This window comes from Meleagris gallopavo, chromosome 30, assembly GCF_905368555.1.
Source record: "Meleagris gallopavo chromosome 30, MGAL_WU_HG_1.1, whole genome shotgun sequence".
Lineage (NCBI taxonomy): Eukaryota > Metazoa > Chordata > Aves > Galliformes > Phasianidae > Meleagris > Meleagris gallopavo.
The window spans coordinates 1,360,595-1,379,283 of NC_139433.1; the positions used below are offsets into that span (position 1 = coordinate 1,360,595).

The 18,689-nt window shown below is 63.4% G+C and overlaps 4 protein-coding genes across 6 annotated transcripts; 1 reads left to right on the forward strand and 3 right to left on the reverse strand.

Annotated features, from left to right (window-relative positions):
* Window positions 1–84: 84 nt before the first annotated feature.
* FSD1 (fibronectin type III and SPRY domain containing 1) lies at window positions 85–5,104 on the reverse strand. The gene is made up of 13 exons (XM_085211359.1): window positions 4,960–5,104; window positions 4,316–4,411; window positions 4,054–4,185; window positions 3,887–3,988; window positions 3,337–3,359; window positions 3,020–3,141; window positions 2,540–2,749; window positions 2,361–2,459; window positions 2,132–2,291; window positions 1,983–2,062; window positions 1,647–1,898; window positions 588–676; window positions 85–498 (listed from the first exon to the last, which is right to left on the reverse strand). The coding sequence occupies exons 1-13, from the start codon at window positions 4,969–4,971 to the stop codon at window positions 388–390; spliced, it is 1,488 nt and encodes a 495-aa protein (XP_085067485.1). The 5' UTR covers window positions 4,972–5,104; the 3' UTR covers window positions 85–387.
* Window positions 5,105–5,783: 679 nt separating this feature from the next.
* TMIGD2 (transmembrane and immunoglobulin domain containing 2) lies at window positions 5,784–8,380 on the forward strand. 3 transcript variants are annotated; one of them, XM_085211715.1, is made up of 5 exons: window positions 5,784–5,970; window positions 6,636–6,989; window positions 7,210–7,233; window positions 7,317–7,409; window positions 7,725–8,380. In XM_085211715.1, exons 1-5 carry the CDS (start codon window positions 5,883–5,885, stop codon window positions 7,910–7,912), a joined length of 747 nt encoding a protein of 248 aa, XP_085067841.1. In that variant the 5' UTR covers window positions 5,784–5,882; the 3' UTR covers window positions 7,913–8,380. The 3 variants fall into 3 exon arrangements, with proteins under 3 accessions (XP_085067841.1, XP_031412975.1, XP_010723136.1); XM_031557115.2 differs by lacking the exon at window positions 5,784–5,970 and having other exon boundaries at window positions 6,180–6,989; XM_010724834.4 differs by lacking the exon at window positions 5,784–5,970 and having other exon boundaries at window positions 6,181–6,989; window positions 7,317–7,405; window positions 7,725–7,847.
* Window positions 8,381–8,690: 310 nt separating this feature from the next.
* SHD (Src homology 2 domain containing transforming protein D) lies at window positions 8,691–12,522 on the reverse strand. Its single transcript, XM_085211733.1, is given in 7 exon segments — window positions 8,691–8,916; window positions 9,002–9,121; window positions 10,547–10,685; window positions 11,441–11,653; window positions 11,743–11,827; window positions 12,251–12,375; window positions 12,378–12,522. Coding segments are annotated over 7 exon segments (912 nt in total). The 5' UTR covers window positions 12,421–12,522; the 3' UTR covers window positions 8,691–8,729.
* A 748-nt stretch (window positions 12,523–13,270) lies between these two features.
* YJU2 (YJU2 splicing factor homolog) lies at window positions 13,271–17,689 on the reverse strand. Its single transcript, XM_010724836.4, has 8 exons — window positions 17,553–17,689; window positions 17,246–17,346; window positions 16,838–16,982; window positions 16,462–16,596; window positions 15,979–16,160; window positions 15,350–15,470; window positions 14,425–14,590; window positions 13,271–13,770 (listed from the first exon to the last, which is right to left on the reverse strand). Exons 1-8 carry the CDS (start codon window positions 17,574–17,576, stop codon window positions 13,694–13,696), a joined length of 951 nt encoding a protein of 316 aa, XP_010723138.1. The 5' UTR covers window positions 17,577–17,689; the 3' UTR covers window positions 13,271–13,693.
* Window positions 17,690–18,689: the final 1,000 nt, after the last annotated feature.

Consider the following 18,689-nt stretch of genomic DNA (forward strand, 5'->3'; position numbering starts at 1 on the left):
ACCGCGCTTCCTCCATGTCACAGCCCCCCCCCCCACACCCAAAAGCCCCCCCCCCACCCCCGTGCTACTGTCCCCAAACGCAGCTCACACCTCTATCCCGCTTTATTAAGGCCAGAAGCAGCTGTCTGTGGGGGGGCAGCGAGCCCGGCCCTGTGCCAGTGTTGGGGGGGGGCTCACGGGGGAGGGACCTGAGGGTCACAGGTGCCCCAGCACCCCAACCCAGCATCCCACGAGGGTCTGGGGGGGGGCTGACATCCCCCACCTCCCTCCCAGCGCCTGGAGCGTGGCGAGGACAGAGTGTGATGGGGTGAGGGGAGGGGGGGGTTGTGGTTATGGGGTGGTGGTGGGTACATTCAGTGCTCTGCCCCGGGGGGGTCGCTGGGGCTCTTAGGGCAGGCTGGCCGTGGAGCTGCTGGCCGCGCTGTTGCGTTTCTGGAGGCATTTCACAGCGCTGGGCACCTGCAGGCCCGAGGAGACGTGGAAGCTGCCGCACCAAACCTGGGGGGCACAGGGGCAGCGTTGGGCATTGGGACCCCTCACAACCCCCCACGATCCCACAGCTCTCCCCCACCTCAAGCCCTCCTTACCATGAAGGCTGGCAGCACCGGCTGCGCAAAGCGTGCCTTGAAGGTGTGCAGCAGCTGCTTGGTGCGGGCGTTGTAGAAGGACAGGAATCCTGTGGGCACGCATGGGTATGTGTGGGGCACACATGGGGCATATGTGGGGCACAAAAGGGGGCACACGTGGGGCACACAGAGCAGCACATGTGAAACACACACATGGGCACCTATGGGGCACACACAGAAAGCACTCAGGGGCACAGATAGAGGGGGAATGTATGGAGCACATACAGGGACGTGGGGCACACATAGGGGCATGTGTGGGGCATGCATGGGGCACGTGGGGCATACATGAGGCACACCTAGGGACACACGTGCACACAGGGGCACATGTGGGCACATACAGGGGTACACAGTGGGGCATTTGTAGGACAGATATGGGGCACACAGGGGAGCACGTATGGGGAACATGGAGACACATGGGACACAAAAGGGGACACATGGAGCACACATGGGGCGAATGTGGGCACACACAGAGGCATGGATGGGGCACACATAGGGGCACATATGGGACACGTGGGGCACAGATAAGCGGCACGTGTTGGGCGTATATGAGACACACATAGGGGCACGTGTGGGGCACACATAACATCATGTATGGAGTATACAGGGGGACACATGTGGGGCACACGTGGGCACATGTGGGACACTTGAGGCACATACAGGGGCACATGTGGGACACATGGGGGCACACATATGGGCAGGTGTGGGGCACACGTAAGGGCACGTATGGAGTACACAGGAGGGCACGTGAGGGGCATACATGGGGAACACATGGAACACACATGGGCACATGTGGGACACATAGAGGGGCACATGTGGGGGCACACAGGGGCACGTGTGAGACACGCATAAGGGCACATATGGAGCACATGGGGGGGCACATATGAGCACACGTGGAGCACACTTAGGGACATGCAAGGGGCACACACGTGGGGCACAGAGCTCCACCTCTGCCCATCCACCCATCCCAGCAGTGCCCCACACGTGCATCACCCCACACTCGATCCCAGGAGCAGCTCCCACCTTCATGGAAGTTGCAGTAGACGCCGATGCAGTCGGGCACGGGCACATCCAACACCTTGGCCTTGTTGGCGTGCTTGGCGCTGAAGCTGACCTGCAGCCAGTTGTTGAGGTGGAGGCACCACGACGCCGACGTCTTGCCCAGCTGATCAAACTTGCCCAGGCTGCGATACGCCACCCCAACACCGAACGCTTTGCTGTCACGGTCGTACCGCACCTCCCAGTAGTGGTCGTCACCATCGATCAACGTGTCACCTGTGGGCACACGGCTGCCACGTCCCCCCCCCTCTCTCCGTGCCCCACGTTTTCCCCCCCTCAAGCCGTGGCTGCTGCTCTCACCCAACACCGTGTAGGATTCGGCGGTGAAGCGATCCCTGCCAGCGCGGCCCAACGACATCCGCTTGGGTGACTGCACAGCCCTGGGATGGAGGGATGGCGGTGAGGTCGGTGCCACCACCATCACCTGGAGATGAGTGGGGTGCTGTTACCTGGCGGGGGAGTTGGCGGGCGATGCAGTCCTGCCCTTCCCATCCTTCTCACGTGTCTTCACGTCCTGCACCTTTCCGCCCGTGGCGTCCCACTCCACGCTGAAGTCCTCCACGCGCAGGTTCTGGTGGCACGTGCTGGCATCCAGCCGGAACATGAACGCTGGGGACAGCCACCATCAGTGCCACCCCCACCCCACCCCGCACCAGGTACCACCCCGCCGGCGCCCACCTCTCGTCTCCAAAGTGACCGCCTCAGAGAACTCCCCAGCCACGGCTTTGTTGCACGCCCGCACTCGGAAATTCATGTACTTCATGTCAAATTTCAGCCCTGAGGACACACACAGCGAGGTGACAAACTGGGAGCGCTGGGACAGCTCTGCTCCACACCAACCGGCCCCGCATCCTCACCAGACAGAGTGTAGTCAGTGCCCTTGATGCCCTCCACCACCATCCAGGGCTGCTCCTCCTTGGCTCGGGGCGGCCCCTCGAAGTTGGTCCTGCGGTACTCCAGCACGTAGTGGTCGATCTTGCTGTCCTCATCAGGCATCCGCCAGGACAGCGTCACGCAGTTATCGGCTACCAGTGACTCCGTCAGGTCGATCTCAGGGGTGCTCGGCACTGCCCGGGAGGAGCAGCACGGTCAGTCCCCCCCCTCCCCATCACAACCCCCCTGCCCAACAGGGCACCCCCAGGTGTGGTGTGATGGGAGGGCTGACACCCCTGAGAAAGCACCTACTGAAACCTGAACGCGTGGCACCCAGAGCTCCCCGGATGCAGCACCTCTGGGCACGCTGCCCCACGAACCCCAGCCCCAGAGCTCCCACTGAGCCTTCTGTGCTTCTACAAAGGCCACCACCACATCCCCACACCCCCCTCCCGTGGGGGTACCTGGCAGGAAGGCGAGGGCTTGCAGCAGGCGGCGCTCCTGGGCAAAATCCACCATCAGGTGGCTCATGTTGTCGCTCACCTTGGCCTTGAGCGAGAGGCGGAAGGCGGGAGCCATCGTCACACTGGGACACGGGGACAAAGCATCAGCCAGGCTGGGAGATGGACCCAGACCCCCATCCCCCGACCGCCAGGAGGGATCTGAGGAGGGTGGGCAGCGCCCTACACCCGCATCCCCCCCTCTGTAGCTGTGGGGTGAGGGTGGGGAGACGCCGACGCTGCGGGTTAGTGGGGCATGGGGGGCAGCGGGGGGACCGTACCTATCCTTGATCTGTTTGGCAGCCTGGAGAGCGCAGAGAGAAAGAGGAGAAAAAGAAAGCAGGTGAGACAGCAGTGCCAGGAGCCAGCGTGCTGCAGCGTGTCCTGACATCGTGGCCTCACAGCACAGCATCCCTGCAGCATCCCTGCAGTGGCACCCACATGGCACAGCATCCCTGCATCCCCACAGCAGTACCCGCACAGCACAGCGTCCCCTGCGCCCACCGGCGTGCCATGCAGTGCAGCATCCCCATGTCCCCACCCCGGTGCACTTACATCCCTTTATCTCGGATAACAGAAGGTGCCACGCAGCACCTGAGGCTCTGGGTGGTATGGGGGGGTCCCAGGTCCTAACCAAGCCTGGCAGCGGGCAAAGCCAGCCCAGAGTTAACGAAGTGCCCAGCACAGAAAGAGAGGAGCGTGGCCGCCTGGGGTGAGCACAGCCAGAGTGGCACGAGCCAGAAGGGGGGACAGCACGGCCCAGCCCCCACCTCCAGCACACAGTGCTGGGGCAGCCGGGCAGGGATGGGTGGCAGCTCCCAGCTTGTGCACCTGGGCGAAGTCGTGGTTGTTGGCCGTCGCCAGGGTCTGGTTGGCCGTTTCCAGCAGCTCCTCTGAGCTCTCCAGCGCTTTGGCACACGCCGCCAGCTGAGCCTGAAGGACACAGAGCTGCAGTGTGTGGTGGGGGCAGGCAGTGGGTGGGCAGGGCGGGCGCTCACCTGCAGCTCGTAGGTGCGGCTGGCGCGGTCCTGCTTGATTTTCATCAGCATGCTGTCCTTCAGCTCGTCCAGCAGCGCATACAGCGACTGGAACTCCCCCTCCAGGTCCTCCTGCACTCGTGCAGAATTGTCCTGGTGGTGACAGCACAGGTCAGCATGTGATGGAGGCGGCCATGAGCACCACTCCTCACTCTGTCCCCACAGGGGACCCCCATGTGGCAGTGTTGGTGATGGGGGGGACACACGCGGGGCGTTGAGTTACCTCCACATTCTGCAGCATCTGCTTGAGGGAGTAGATGAAGTTCTGGATCTCTTCATTCTTTACAGCCAAAGTGGTGATGATCTTCCGCAGCGCTTCCTGCCCGGGGGGGGAAGGGGGGGCCCACACTGTCAGTGTCCTCCTGGATCCCCTCTGAGCTCAGCCACCCCCAGCGTCCCCTCAGCCCCACATCCCCGACCTCACGGGACGCAGCACAGACACAGCAATGACTTGGCAGTGAGTGCGGGCGAGCTGCCAGCTGGGGGGGGGGCATGGGGGAGGGACACACCAGCACTGCTGCTGTGCAGCCAGGCAGGACTTGGGGGGGTTGGGGGGGGAGAGGGTGGAGAAGCTCCCAGCAGCCCCTGCCCACACCTTTGCGCCTCCATCTTTAACCCCTTCATCCCCCCCCTCCAGCCCTCCTCCTATTCCCCCACACCTGTCCCTCCTTCCTCACCATCTTCATCCCCTCCCTCCTCCATCCCTCCATCTCCATCTCCACCTCCATCTCCATCCTTCCATCCCCATCCCTCCATCCCTACCCCCCACCCCCCTCATCCCCACTCCTCCATTCTCCCTTCATCCCAACTCCCTCCATCCCTTTCCCATCCCCCCCAAGCCCTGTCCCATACCCGGCCCGGCCCCACCTGGTCGCCCATACCGGGCCGCCCCCGCCGCCTCCAGGCCCTGCCGGCACCAACAAAAGGGGAGCGGTTCCGTCCCCGCTCCGCCCCGCCCGCAGGGCATGCTGGGAAGCGTAGTCCGCCTTCGGAGCACGCTGCGATGCGCCCTATTGCCGGCGTTGGGCCGCGCAGCATGCTGGGACGTGTAGTGCGGCCGCGAGGCGTGCTGGGATAGGTCGCGTTGCCGCGGGGCGTGCTGGGATACGTAGCATTGGCTGCGGGCGGGCGCGGGGCATGCCGGGGAGTGTAGTGCGGCCGTGGGGCGTGCTGGGATACGTCGCATTGCCATAGGGCGGGCGCGGGGCTTGCTGGGATATGTAGTCCCGTGTAGGCCCCGTGCTTCACCCAGAGGGCCCAGGCCCCCCCAGCGCAGGGCTGAGCCCCTCAGGAGGGGCTGAGCGGCACCGCCGCATTCAGGCCCCGCTTCCCCCCCACATCTCAGCCTCCTCCCGGGGAAATGGGGCCCCCAACCCCAGGGCATGGGGGGACAGGGGAGGCTGCAGGATGTGAGCATCTGGGGAGGGGAAGGAGCCCCCAGCGGGACCCCCACCCTCGTGGTTGTCACCGTGAGGTCACGTGGGCCGCAGTGCTCTGGGGTCAGGATGTGCCCCCAAAGGAGGGGTCACGGAATGGTGGCACGTCTGGGTCAGCTCAGTCCTCGTGCTGGGTGCTGGGGTAGGATGTGGGGTTGGGGTCTGATGGGGGTTGGGGTCTGATGGGGGTCAGGGTGTGCTGTGGGTTCAGGGTGTGCCGTGGGGTCGGGATGTGACACTGCGCTGTCCCCCACCCCATACAGCTACCTGCACTGCAGCAGGAAGCCGTGGCGTCACGGTGAGGGTGACAAGCAGACCGGATGCTGCAGGGACAGCGGAGAGGACAGCTCAGGGATGGGGTCCTCATGGGGACAAAGGAGCCGTGGGGATGGTGCTTATGTGGGGATGTGGGGGTTTGGGGTGCTCATCCTCCTCCTCGGTGGTGAGTAATAGGGGTATGAGGGGGTTGGGGGACTTGGGGCTGTGGGGTGGGGATGGGAGGGCATGGAGGGGCTGTGGGGATCAGCCTGGGATGGGGGGCTGCCAGGGGTGTGTGTCCTCAGGGTGGAGAGGTGCAGGGAGGGGTCTGGGACAGAGACAGACATGAGGACAGGATGGGGTCAGAAAAGACAACTCAGACCCCACCCCCACCCCATCCCCCCGTGCTGCTGACCACGTCCCCATGTGCCACATCTCTGCAGTTCTCAGCCCCTCCGGGTACAGTGACCCCCACACACACCCCCTTGGCAGCTGTGCCAGCACCTCACCTCTCAGTGCTCCTACATCCAACCCAGACAGAGCGGGGACAGAGATGGGAACAGTGGCTGTGGGGTGGGGGGCACGGCAGAGGCAGAGAGGATGGGTGAGGGGACGTGGGGAGGAAAGAGAGCTGGTGTGAACAGGAAGGGGACAGCGGCAGTGAGGACAGGATGGGGACATGTGTGGGCAGTGGCTGTGGCCAAGCAGAACACACAAGCAGGACAGAGGGCGTCCCAGCGTCCCCATCAACAGCAACGGGGCCGTGGTGGCACTGGGGGACCTCGGGAAGAGCCACGTGCCCGGCCATCATCCCCCAGAGCCTCGTGGTGACCCCAGTGCTGCTCCCAGCAGTGGGAGCCCTGCGGGTGAGCCAGGAGCCGGCCGAGCTGCAGGTGACAGCGGGAACCAACGTGTCCCTGCGGTGCCAGCTGGTGACAGCAGAGCCGTGGTCCATGGCCCGCATCACATGGCTGAAGGACGGGGAGCACGAGGTGCTGTGCAGCACCCGCCTGCATCCCAAAGCCGCTGTCTTGCCCTGTGCCACCCCCCGCCTCCACCTCGCATGGAGCCCACCCCACGCCAAGCTCAGCCTCCATGGGGCACAGGAGGGCGATGCAGGATGCTATGTCTGCTGCTTCACCATTGAGAAGCCCTACCTCAACACCACCACTGGGAATGGCACGCTGCTCCACGTCAGCGCAGGTATCCGGGAGGCACAAGGGGGTGGGCTGTGTTCTGCTGCTCCCCTGGGCACCCCTGGCAGAATTTAGTGGGGTCTGGGGGACGTGGGACCCCCAGGAGCATTACTGGTGATGTGGGGTCTCTGGATGGCTGCACATCCCCGAGCACTTGCAGGGTCACAGCGGGGATGGAGTGGGGATGGGGACAGCGCAGCTCTGACTCTGCTTTCGCTTTGCTGCAGGAGCTGATGGAGTGCACGGGGCAGGTATGCGTGTCCCCACTGTCCCCCATGTCCCTCCCCTGGTGCTGGTGGCAGTGAGGCGGCAGCTCAGCTGGCTGTGCTTGCAGAGCTGGTGTGGAAGCTGTGGGGGGCTGCGGGGGGCACCTTGCTGCTCATCGGGCTGATCTCCCTCGGCTGCTGGTGCTGCAGGAGGAAGGCAGGTAACCCCCCACCCTGAGCAGCGCTGTGCCCACAGACCCCGTGTCCGTTCACCCCACACCCACCCACCCACACCCCTGCCCAGATGCCGTCCCCAAATACCCCAATCTCCCTCTCCCCCTCTGCCCCAATCCCCCACACTCCCCTCCCGCTTGGCAAACACCCCTCTGCCCGTGCACCCCATACCCCACTCCCCCCTTCCCTTCAGACCCCTGGCTGCCCCACTGGGTGCCTCTGGGGCTGGAGGCTCCCCTGCTGGGCTGTGCCTATGGGGCCGTGCCTGTCCTGCACCCCACAATGCCCCCACTGTCCCCCAGACACCTCAGACATCTATGTGAACATCATGCCCCGCCAGACCCCGAGGAACAAGAGCCCCCAGGGAGCAGCTGCTGGAGGACAGCGCGTACAAGGGGGGCTGGACCGAGCGTGGAATCCCCCCAGCCCTAAGAGGTGGCCCCCCCGTGCCCCACAGCCCCCAGTATCAGCAAGGATAGGGTGTGAGTGATGCGCTCTGCTCTGCTTCACACAGGAAGAGCCCCCACTGGGTTGCAGCATCCTGCCACCTCGCTTCCTGTCTTCTTGTGGCGCCTTCCTGCCCCCCTGCATCCACCCCTGGGGGCAACCGCTGTCCCTGGGACCCTGAGCAGGGGCAGCCCTGGGGCTGGGGGGCACAGCACGGCCCCATGGCCCCCTGAGTTACAGTGAAGCTGCCGTGCCGTCCTGTGTCCTCATTTCCCTTTACACGCAGTGCCTGCAGAAGGGCTCAGCCCGATCCTGGGGGGCACTGCTGTCAGCCCCCCTGCAGAGCATGGGGCAGTGGGGGGCCAAGGGTGGTTCTAACCCCAGTGCTGGGCAGTGTGGGGGTACACATCCAGACACCAACCCTAACCCCAACCCAAACCCTGACTCTGACCCTGATCCTTAACCCCAACCCAACCTGATCCATAACACTAACTCTGACCCTGATCCTAACCCCGACCCAAACTCACACCCTAACTCTGACCCTAACCTGAACCCAAACCTGACCCCTAACCCAAACCCTGACCCTGACCCTAACCCTCACTCTGACCCTAACCTCAACCCAAACTCAGTCCTTCTCCCAACCCTGATCCCTTAACCCTAACTCTGACTCTGGCCTCAAACCAAACCCAAATCCAATCCCAAACCCAAAGCCAGACCCTAACCCAAACCCAGCGCTCCCATGGGGCAGCAGGATGGAACTCCCCCCACCCCCCTTCCCCCACACACCATAGAGTTCAGCCCCAAGACGTACCAAAGCCTTTAATGGGAACACGTGGGGGGGCTCCCCGGCACCGCGGGGCTCAGGGTGGCTGTGCAGCCACAGGGTAGAGCAGGGAGAGGTGCCGGGCGCCGCGGACGGGCAGGGCTCGCGCTGTGTAATGCCGCACAGCCTCGGGCACGGAGGGGAACGCGGCCCCAGCGCGGCCCAACACAAAGTGCTGCTCCCGTGTCCGCGTCAGCTTCACGTGCACGAAGCCGTGGCTGCTCCTGGGGGGCAGAGCAGGGAAGGCGTGGGGCAGCGTGTGCATCTACGCAGGCTCGCACAACCCCGTAGGGCAGCCCCACGGCGTACCTGAGTGACAGCGAGTAGTCGTCGGGGCTGGTCTCGCAGTCCCTCACCAGGAAGCTGCCCTCGCAGCACAGTGCCAGCAGCGTCTCGGCGCCCGCGCGCCCAATGGGGCCGTGGTACCACCTGTATGGGGCACCGTGGGGTGACCGCAGCGCTCGGCATCCGGCATCCCAACGTGGGGCACTGCGTCCTGCCTGCGCTGCCTGGGGACCAAACTCAACGTGGGGCACCGAAGGGCCGTGGGGAGCCATCTGTGCCAGCAGGATGTCGTGCCGTGGGGCATCCGCTGTGCTATGGGGTGTCCGTGCCGTGGGGACCCACCTGTGCCATGGGGACCCATCTCCACCATGGGGATCCATCTGCATTATGGGGACCCATGTCCACCATGGGGATCCACCTGTGCCATGGGGATGTCTATGCCATGGGGACCCATCTCACCATGGGCACCCATTGTGCCATCGGGTATTTTCTGTGCCATGGGGATCCAACTGCACCACAGGGATCCACCTGTGTTATAGGGATGCCTGTGCCATGGGAGCCCATCACTATCATGGATACCCATCCGTGTTATGGGGACCCATCTCCACCATGGGGACCCACCTGTGCCATGGGGATGTCTATGCCATGGGGACCCATCACCATCATGGAGACATCCATGCCATAGGGACCCATCTCCACCATGGGCACCCATCTGTGCCATGGGGCATTTTCTGTGCCATGGGAACCCAAATGCACCACAGGGACCCATCTGTACCATTTGGATGTCCCTGCCATGGGGACCGATTCCACTATGGGGACTCATCTGTGCCATGAGGACCCAACTGCGCCATGGGGACCCATCTCCACTACAGGGACCCATTTGCATCGTTGGGTTGTCCATGCCATGGGGCACCTTCTGTGCCATGGGGACATTCATGCCATGGGGACCCATCTGCACCATGGGGCATCTTCTGTGCCTAGGGAGCCAACTGCACCACAGGGACCCATCTGTGCCATTGGGATGTCCCTGCTACGGGGACCCATCTCCACTATGGGGACACATCTGTGCCATGGGGACCCAACTGCGCCATGGGGACATCCGTGCCATGGGGACCCAGTTCTATCATGGAGCACTTTCTGTGCCTTAGGGACACATCTCTGCCATGGGGACATGCCTCCACCATGGGGACCCATCTCCAATACAGAGACCCATCTGTGCCATTGGGATTTCCATGCCATGGGGACCCATCTCCGCTTTGGTGACCCATCTGCCCATGGCCTCTACCCCATCTGAACCATAGGGACCACCCCCACCCCCCACTCCCCCACAGGGCCGTGTCCATGCCATCCATGACGTTTAGGTTCAGGTTAGGATCAGAGTGAGGGTCAGGGTCAGGGTTTGGGTGAGGGGACAGGTTTGGGTTCAGGTTAGGGTCAGAGTTAGGGTTTGAGTTTGGGTCAGGGTTATGAATCAGTTTGGGTTAGGGAAAGGTTCAGAGCCAGGGTTAGGATCAGGGTCAGGGTTACGGATTGATGCCACCCCACTTTGGACGGGACCCCCACACTCACACTTGCTTCTCCAGGGGCAGCGAGGTGTCCACGTGCCCTGGGCTGGGTGGGCAGATCGGCCTCGTGCCCGGGGGGGGTCTGGGGGGGCGTGGTGGCTGTCGGGACAGACTGGGGGAGCGCTCAGGACTCTCAAACTGCACTGCAGGGACAGAGCGTGCTGTCACCCCACTGAGGAGTCTCAGCACCCCAATGTGGTACCCATGGGGGCTGAGGATGCTGGGGCTACCCATAGGGATTGAGGGATGCTGGGGCTATGGGGTGATACCCACAGGGGCTGGGGCTGTGGGGCTATGGGATGGTACCTATAGGGGCTGCGGATGCTGGGGCTACAGGGTGGTGCTTATAGGGGCTGAGAATACGGGGCTATGGGGTGGTATCCATAGGGATTGAGGGATGCTGAGGCTGTGCGTTGGTACCTAGAGGGGCTGAGGCTGTGGGGGCTGTGGAGTGGTACCCATTGAGGGTTGCTAGGGCTCTAGGTTGGTGCCTATAGGGGCTGAGGATGTGGGGTTATGGGGTGTACCCATAGGGATTGAGAGATTCTGGGGCTGTGGAGTGGTATCCACAGGGGCTGGGGCTGTGAGGGCTGTGGGGTGGTACCCAATGGGGCTGAGAATGTGGGGCTGTGGGGTGGTACCCATAGGGATCGAGGGATGCTGGGGCTGTGGGGTAGTGCCCATAGGGGCTGAGAATGTGGGGCTATGGGGTGGTACCCATAGGGATTAAGGGATGCTGGGGCTGTGGGGTAGTGCCCATAGGGGCTGAGAATGTGGGGCTGTGGGGTGGTACCCATAGGGATCAAGGGATGCTGGGGCTGTGGGGTGGTACCCAATGGGGCTGAGGCTGCGGGGTTGGGGCGATGGGGTGGGAGCGACGTCCACGGGATGCCGGCACCTGCGAACGCCCGTGAGATGTGATCCTTCTTCCACTCCCAGGGCTGGTCGTACTCATCGGCCGGGCGCTCGTCATCGCGGGGCAGGCGGCTGTCACGAGCTGTGCCCCCCCCCGTGCCCTCACCCACCTTCTCCCATCCCTCACAGGGGGTGTCGTAGAGCTGCGGGCCCCGCTGCGTTTTCACCCGCTGCCCCTCGCCGTGCCGTGGGCGCCCTGGGGGACGGGCAGGGCTATGGGGGCTGCGGGACCCCTATGGGGACGGGGGTGGGGGGTTGGGGGGGACGCGGTGCGGTGTCACCCACCTGCAGCCTCGCGGGGGTCTTCACTGCCACCCTCGGGCACCGCGTCCTGATCGAAGGGCTCCGAGTATTCGCTCTCGTTGGGGCCCTACAGAGCGGTGGGACGGGACCCCCATGGAGCCCCCCCACGTCCCCCCCTCGGGTTCCCTGCTCGGGTGCTCCCAGCTCTTTCCCCGCTGTGTTCCTTTGTGCCCCATCCCTCTCCTCTCCCCCCCCCCGGACCTCCCCCATCCCCCACCCCAAATCCCCCCACCCCCCCACCTCCCCCTTCCCAATTCCCTCTCCCAGCCCCCAGTACCCCCCATTCCCCCCCATTCCCCCATCCCCTCTCCCACTCCCTCCACCCCCCACGTTCCCCACTCCGCCCCACCCCCAAATCCCCCCGCGGTGACCCCACACCTCTCCCCACCCCCCCGCTCCCAATTCCCCACCGTTACCCCATCATTTCCCATCCTCCCCACCGCCCCATCGCACCTCCCCCCCCCCCACCCCCGGGGTGCCCCCTCCTCACCTGCTCCAATCGACCCGGACCCCCCACCCTCACCAACCGGTGCCGGGGGGAGGCGGTCCCGGTGCCGGTTCCGTGGGGGCGGCGCTCACCGCCGCTGTAGTCGGGTTGGGGCGGGCGGGGGGGGATCGCCGTGCCCCCCGGCCCAGGTATTCCCGCAGCCATTTGGCCATCGGCACCGCGGGACCACCGGACCCCCCCGCAGCCGCCGCCGCCGCCGCCGCCGCCGCCGCTTTGTGTCACCGCCGCTCTCAGCGCGGACCGGAGCCCCTCGCCCCCCCACCCCAGTACCGCCCCGCAGTGATGCTCCGGAGGGGGGCGGATGGGGGGAAGGGAGAGCTGAGCCCCCCCACCCAACCGGGGTCAGCGGGAGAATCAAAGTGGCACCGGGACAAAAGCGGACCCGCGGCCACGGGACCCCCGGGGATCGGAGTTGGGGGCGGACGGCCCCCCCCCGCACCGATCAGCTCCGCGGACCCCAACATCTGTTGGTCCCATAGGGGTGCGGCCCCCCCCGGCTCAGCATAAGGGGCACGAGGATCCCCCCCCAATTCCTTCCCTAGAATATATGGGGCGGGGGGACCCCCGCGCTGCACCTCAACCGCAGCCCCGCTCCGCTCTCCCGAACAAAGACCCCTTTCCTGCTGGAGGGGCACACGGGGGGGCACACAGGACGCCGTGCGCCGTCCCATAGGGCGGCCACGGCCAGAGCTCGGGGGGAAGAGAAGTCAGCCACACCGGAGCGCCGTCCCCCCCACCCCACAAAGCCCCGCAGCCCCAGCGCCATTTGCGATGGCTTCGTTAATTAGGGCCCTGCCATGGGCGGGGGGGGGGCGAGGGGGGGGCTCTGACAAAGGGGACGGCGGCACCGGACCGCGCTCCGCTTGGGACCAACGCGGCTCAGGGTCTCCCTCTGTGGGTTAGAGCCATAACGGACACACGGACCCATCCGTGGGGCAGACCCTATAAAGGACACCCATGCCCTGTGAACTCCTGCTCTGTTGATGAAGCAGACACAAGCAGTTCCAACACACCACCTTTATTCACTGATCGGGGTCCTCCGTGGGCACAGCCAACCCCACTGCTTCCCCCCCAGCAGCCTCACACAGATCCCATAGGAGGGGGCAGAAAAAGGAGGGGGTTCTCAGCTACAAAAAAGCGCTGAGCTCACGTCCCCCTGTGGGGGTAGGAAGGCCCCACACCGCCGTTAGCACAGCAGGAGGGCGGGGGGCTGCTGGAGACAGCAGAAAGGACGAAGAACACAGTCCTGTACGGTCCCAGTACGTCCCAGCACCACGCTGGGATGCGTCACCCTGAAGTGCAGGATTGGCGCCCGCAGCCCCACTGCAGGACGGGATGTGTGGGGTGGGAGCACCGTGGGGCTGAGCGGCTTTGGGGCGGGTGCTCTCAGCCAGGCAGGGCAGCAACGTGTGATCCCAGGGCTCCTCAGTCACTCTCGCTGTCTGTGTACGCTCCCAACAAGCTGAGGGACGATGTGGTGCTCACAGTGCCGGGCAGGGAGCCTGGAGGGTGAAAGGAGAGCAGAAATGGTCAGTGAGCCCTTCCCAGGGGAGGTTTTGGACATGGGGAAGTGGGAGAGGAGGAGCTCGGCTTCGAGTCTGTGAGCTGCCAGCTGCAGCACAGCAGAGTGCACAGCTCAGGGTCCTTGTAAGACACGCTGCTCCTCCAGCAGCACCGACTGCAGTGGGCAGATGAGGAAAGGTGAAATGCAGTTGTCCCTCCCCATAGATCCCCTGGGGGCACAGAGACCCACTGAACCAAAGCCTTATGACCAACCAGCACAGAACCAATCTCATCTGCTCTCCCCTGAGCCTTTGGCCCTTTGCTTTCCTAGGTCCTTCTGCTCCTTTTGTTCCACGGCTCCAAATTCCCAAACTTTGGGAGGTTTTACAATCAGGCCCCAGCCCAAAGCAGCCCTCCCACCGTGACACCCCACTGATTTCCCCATGGTGGAGGTTCCTGGTGCTCTATCAGAACACTGCAGTGTCCTTTGGAAGCCGCTGCCCCCACTTGACTGCCAGCAGCTCTCCTCCCCCAGGAGAGGGGACAGCCGGGAACGGGGACAGCCGCCACTGTGACACCACCAGGGCCACATCTGCCCCACAGCAACTCAAACTGGGAGCACTGGGGCTGCCAGACCCCACATGGACAGTTACCAGTGCTGGTAGTGGTGCCTCGGTTCTCTGCCCCATTAACCTGGGTGGCACTCAGCTTCTGCTTCCTGGCTGTCACCAGTGCAGCCAGCTGTGACTTGCTGTTCCATTTGCCCACGCTTCGCTCCCAGCTTTCAGTCTTCAGCTTCTTGCTCTGGGGCTGAGGGTCCTGCGGGGTGGAGCGGGAGCATTAGGGATGTTTGGTATTGTGATGGGGAGGCAGAGGGAGAAGGGGACACTGAAAACACAGGCACAGCTCCAAGGAGCACCCAAGGGCGACAGGGAGCTGAACAGGGCCGTGCAGGTGGTGCCAGGCGTGCCTGCAGGCGGTCCTGCTGCCAAATTGAACTCCCCTGTGCCCACAGAGCAGCACAGGGCTGGGGAACACAGCTCGGATTAACCCCAGCCTGGCTTATAGACACGGCTGCTTTGATTCATCTGAATGGACAGAGGTCCCTGCGGGCACGGATCGACATCAGAGAGCAGCAGTGCAGGGGGCCCTGTTGGTGGGGATAATCCCTCCCTTGCAAGCCAGGCACTGACAGCTCTTTTGTCCTGCTCGTCTCCAACATGGATGGAGGAAAAGCAAAGGAGAGGCCGTCCCAGGCGGTTGATTCACTGGTGGTAACCTTTGGAGGGCTGAGATGGTGCTGGAGCGGGGACCGAGGCCAGGAGAAGGCTGAAGGGGAAGGGATGCTGCATCCTGAGCTCCATCCCAGCTGAGGCCGTCTCCTTTGTCAGCAGCCACAGACTAAAATCACCGATTGATCCCTCTCTCCTTTCGGCCCAGTGCACAGGACGCACGCTTTCTGAGCTGCTCATGCGTGACGGGCAGCAGGGACGGAAGGAACAGTGCAGAGCCCAGGGTGGCAGCTCTGCTCCCAGGGAGGAGGAGCGGCAGGAGGACGAGCCTCCGCCCCCTGCTCACCTCCTGCAGGACGTCTGTAGGCTTTGCCTTCACCGCAGGTTTGGTTCCTGGTTTTGCAGGCTCTTCGTCAGAGTCGGAGTCTGCCAGCAGCCGGCGGTTCTGGGCCTGCTCCAGCATGGCTCTGCGGGGACACAGGGCACGAGCTGAGGGTGAGAGATGGCTCTGCCCCGCCACCACGAGGAGCAGCACCGTGCCTGTGCTGCCTGCTGTACGGTGCTCCCCTACTGCTGGAATTCAGCAGCAGGACCCACATTCTCAGGGGTTGGATTTAAGTCACCTTCAAGCAGTGCCCAAATGCAGCAGCGCCGTGGCACGCAGCCTGAGGCAGCTGCAGACAATCTCTCTCCCCACGAGGACACTTCCCACAAGCCAGGCCGTGCTGTCAGCCCACACCAACACCACCTCCAGCATTTGTGTTTCTCTCTCCTCCCCAAAGACTTCAGCAAGACAAACCACCCCCTCCCGTTCACAGCCCTCAGGTTTACGCCCCACCCACACAGCCTCCAATCTCAGACCCCTCAGGCACTGCCCTCACTGCACAGCCATCAGGGTGCTGAGCAGATGGCAAGATGTGGCCCTTCCCCACAGGGTTAGTTTCACACACGTGGCAATGCTTCCAGCCCGCTCACTTCATCTCCTGCTCATCCTCCTCCTGCTCCCTGCGCTTCTGCTCCTCTTCATATTCCTTGTACTGCTGCAGCATGGCCTCAAAGTCAACATTTGCCTGGCGCTGGTTGAGCTCCTTCAGCTCCTGTAGGTTCTCCAGAACTTCCATCTCCAGTTTAGAGTCCTTGGTTCTGTTCTCCAGGACCTGGGTGAGCATAAAGAAGCCAGGTTTACACGAGGCAGCAAGGCCTGCCAGTAAGGTCTAGCACAGCCTCCCCATGTAGTACAGAGCAGGAAGCACTCAGAGGATCAACACCATCATTTCTGAGTCAGACACAATAGGAAAAAACAGCCTGGTGCAAATTCCAGCACAGGAGGAAACCTCCTGAGAGCAAACAGCAATACCTCACAAGTCTGGAGAAGCTATGAGGTCATGTACTGAGCAGGGTACAGTGGACAGGGGAGGAGAGAGTTTGCCTTCTGCAGAGAGGAGCATTTTCCAGTACCTTCATGGGATTGTTCAGCTCCTCCTCTTCCCTTTCCTTCTGAATCCTTTTCTCCTCTTCCTCCAAGAGCTTCTCAGCTTGGAAGTTACGAGTGGCTCCATGCTCCATGGTGTAGTCCGTGTTCTCAGGATCTGTCTAAGGGAAAAGTAAGGCAGCAAATTCATTGTGCTGGGGCAATCCCACCCCAGTCACACCGTGGCTATGATTCCCCAATTTCATCCACTCCGCTGGGCAGACAAACACCTGCACTCTCCTGTTCTGCTCCACAATGCACTCAGGCTCAGCCTGTGCTGGGACAGCCCTGTTCTCCATCAGACTGAGCCCACGACCACACAGCCTCCCCAGGAAGCAAGAGAGCAGAAAGCAAATATTTCACCTTGAAAGTGATCTCGGCCAGGCACCGCGTGCACTTGATGTAGAAGCGGAATATGGGCAGTCCCAAATACACCTCATTCTGAACCGTCTCCTTACGGGCATTAAACTTCTTCCCCTTATAGATGTATTCACCACACGTCTTGCAGCTAAAGAGAAATCCACAGCACATCATTAAGAGAGGAGATCAAAAGAGACGCCAGCTCAAATTCACTCCTTTGGAAATCTGGCACCTACAACCTCAAAATCACCTATAGTGTCTCTTCTCTCTCCTTCCTCCCTCTTCTTCCAGCTCGGGTCACCTCTAAGCGCTGCTGCCAGCAGCTCCCTGGCAGAGTGAGGAAGCAAAACAACACCCAAACCAACTCCTCTCCCCTCCAGCCGCTTCCTTCTGCCCCACGGCGCCTCTTACCGCATGTTGAACGGGGCCATGAGCCGCACCACATACTGACGGTCCTTCGGGAGTTTGAGCTTCGGGATCTTCGCAGGATCGAAGTCCGGCGGGTAATATTTCTGCAGGGACGGAGCAGAGAAGCGCACGCGGTGGGCACAGAGCGGCACAGAGTCACCAAGCGGCTCCCCAGCACCGCCCGCGGAGCTCCGAGGCCTTTCTCGGCCCGAAGAACCTTCCGAGCCGCCGGGAGCGCCCTGAGGACGAAGCGGAGCGCCCGAAGACCCCCGGCACACCCAGGCGGAATCCCGGAGCCTCCCGAACTCACGTTCAAGACTTTCCGTTCCGACATGGCTGCGCACCGCCCTCAGCGCCCCGCACACACAGCGGGGTCCGCGCCGCCCGCCGCTTCCTGGGAACGGCTCCCGCCCCCCTCCGCCGCTCATTGGTTGAGCGGGATGCTGCCTGAAATGTTCTCACGTTCTATTGGTAGATTCTGCCGCTCGTCAGAGAGCTCCGCCTACATCCCGGAAGTTCGTGTGCCAGCGCCTAAGGGCCCGCCCTGCGCCGCGGCCCGAAGAAAGGTTCCGAGACGGAGAGGGGCCTGGAGGGGCCGGGAGGGGGGACCTGGGGAGCTGAAGCAGGACGAGGCGGGGGTTCGGGCCGGAGAGGGGCGGCGGGGACCGAGACGGGTCCTGGGGCGGCCTGGGACCCAGTTCAGAACACTTAGGGGGACCACAGAGGCTGTCTGGGGCTAGGGGGCTGCATGGGCCAGTCTGGAGCATAGAGACGAGTAGGTGCTGAGGGACACGGGGCACTCCTTAGGGACCGGCTGAGCCATAGGGGTCGATTAAAGCACCCCCGGCCTCCAGCTGTCCCCGCGCTGTGCCAGTCCAGCTCAGCGCCCCACAGCATTTTCAGCTTTGCAGAGAACATCACAAGTGTGGGGCAGGGGCCAGAGCCCCAGGATGGTTTATTCATGGGCTGTGTGACCAGCAGCGTGACCCCTCTGGTACTGCTCTGTACCTTGGTCGTGCCTCAGTTTACCCCGTGCGAGAGGGGGGGAGGGGGGGGCAGCAGAGGCTGAGCTGAGACCCAGCAACTCATTGCACTGATGCTTCTGCACTACAAGGTGGGGGGCAAAGCGGGGAGGAAAGAGAAACCCACACCCGACATGAGCCCCAGGGCTGGATGAAACCCAGCAGCGATGCTGGGCAGCGGGGTTAAACATGGGGGGTCCGTGGGGGCTCTGCCTGCAGCTCCACGCCTGGCTCCAACACCCCGGGGTCTTGGCAGGGGCTCGAGGCCGCCTGCGGACACTGCGGGGCTCCTCACTGGGATCCACGGCTCCCCTAAGCGGTCTCCCATCTGTCCGAACGGCCACGCAGTGCCCTCCGGTTCAGTCGGGCACCCCGGGATGAGCACAGAGCCCTTTGGGGGCTCAGGAGGCTTCCTCTGCTTCCCT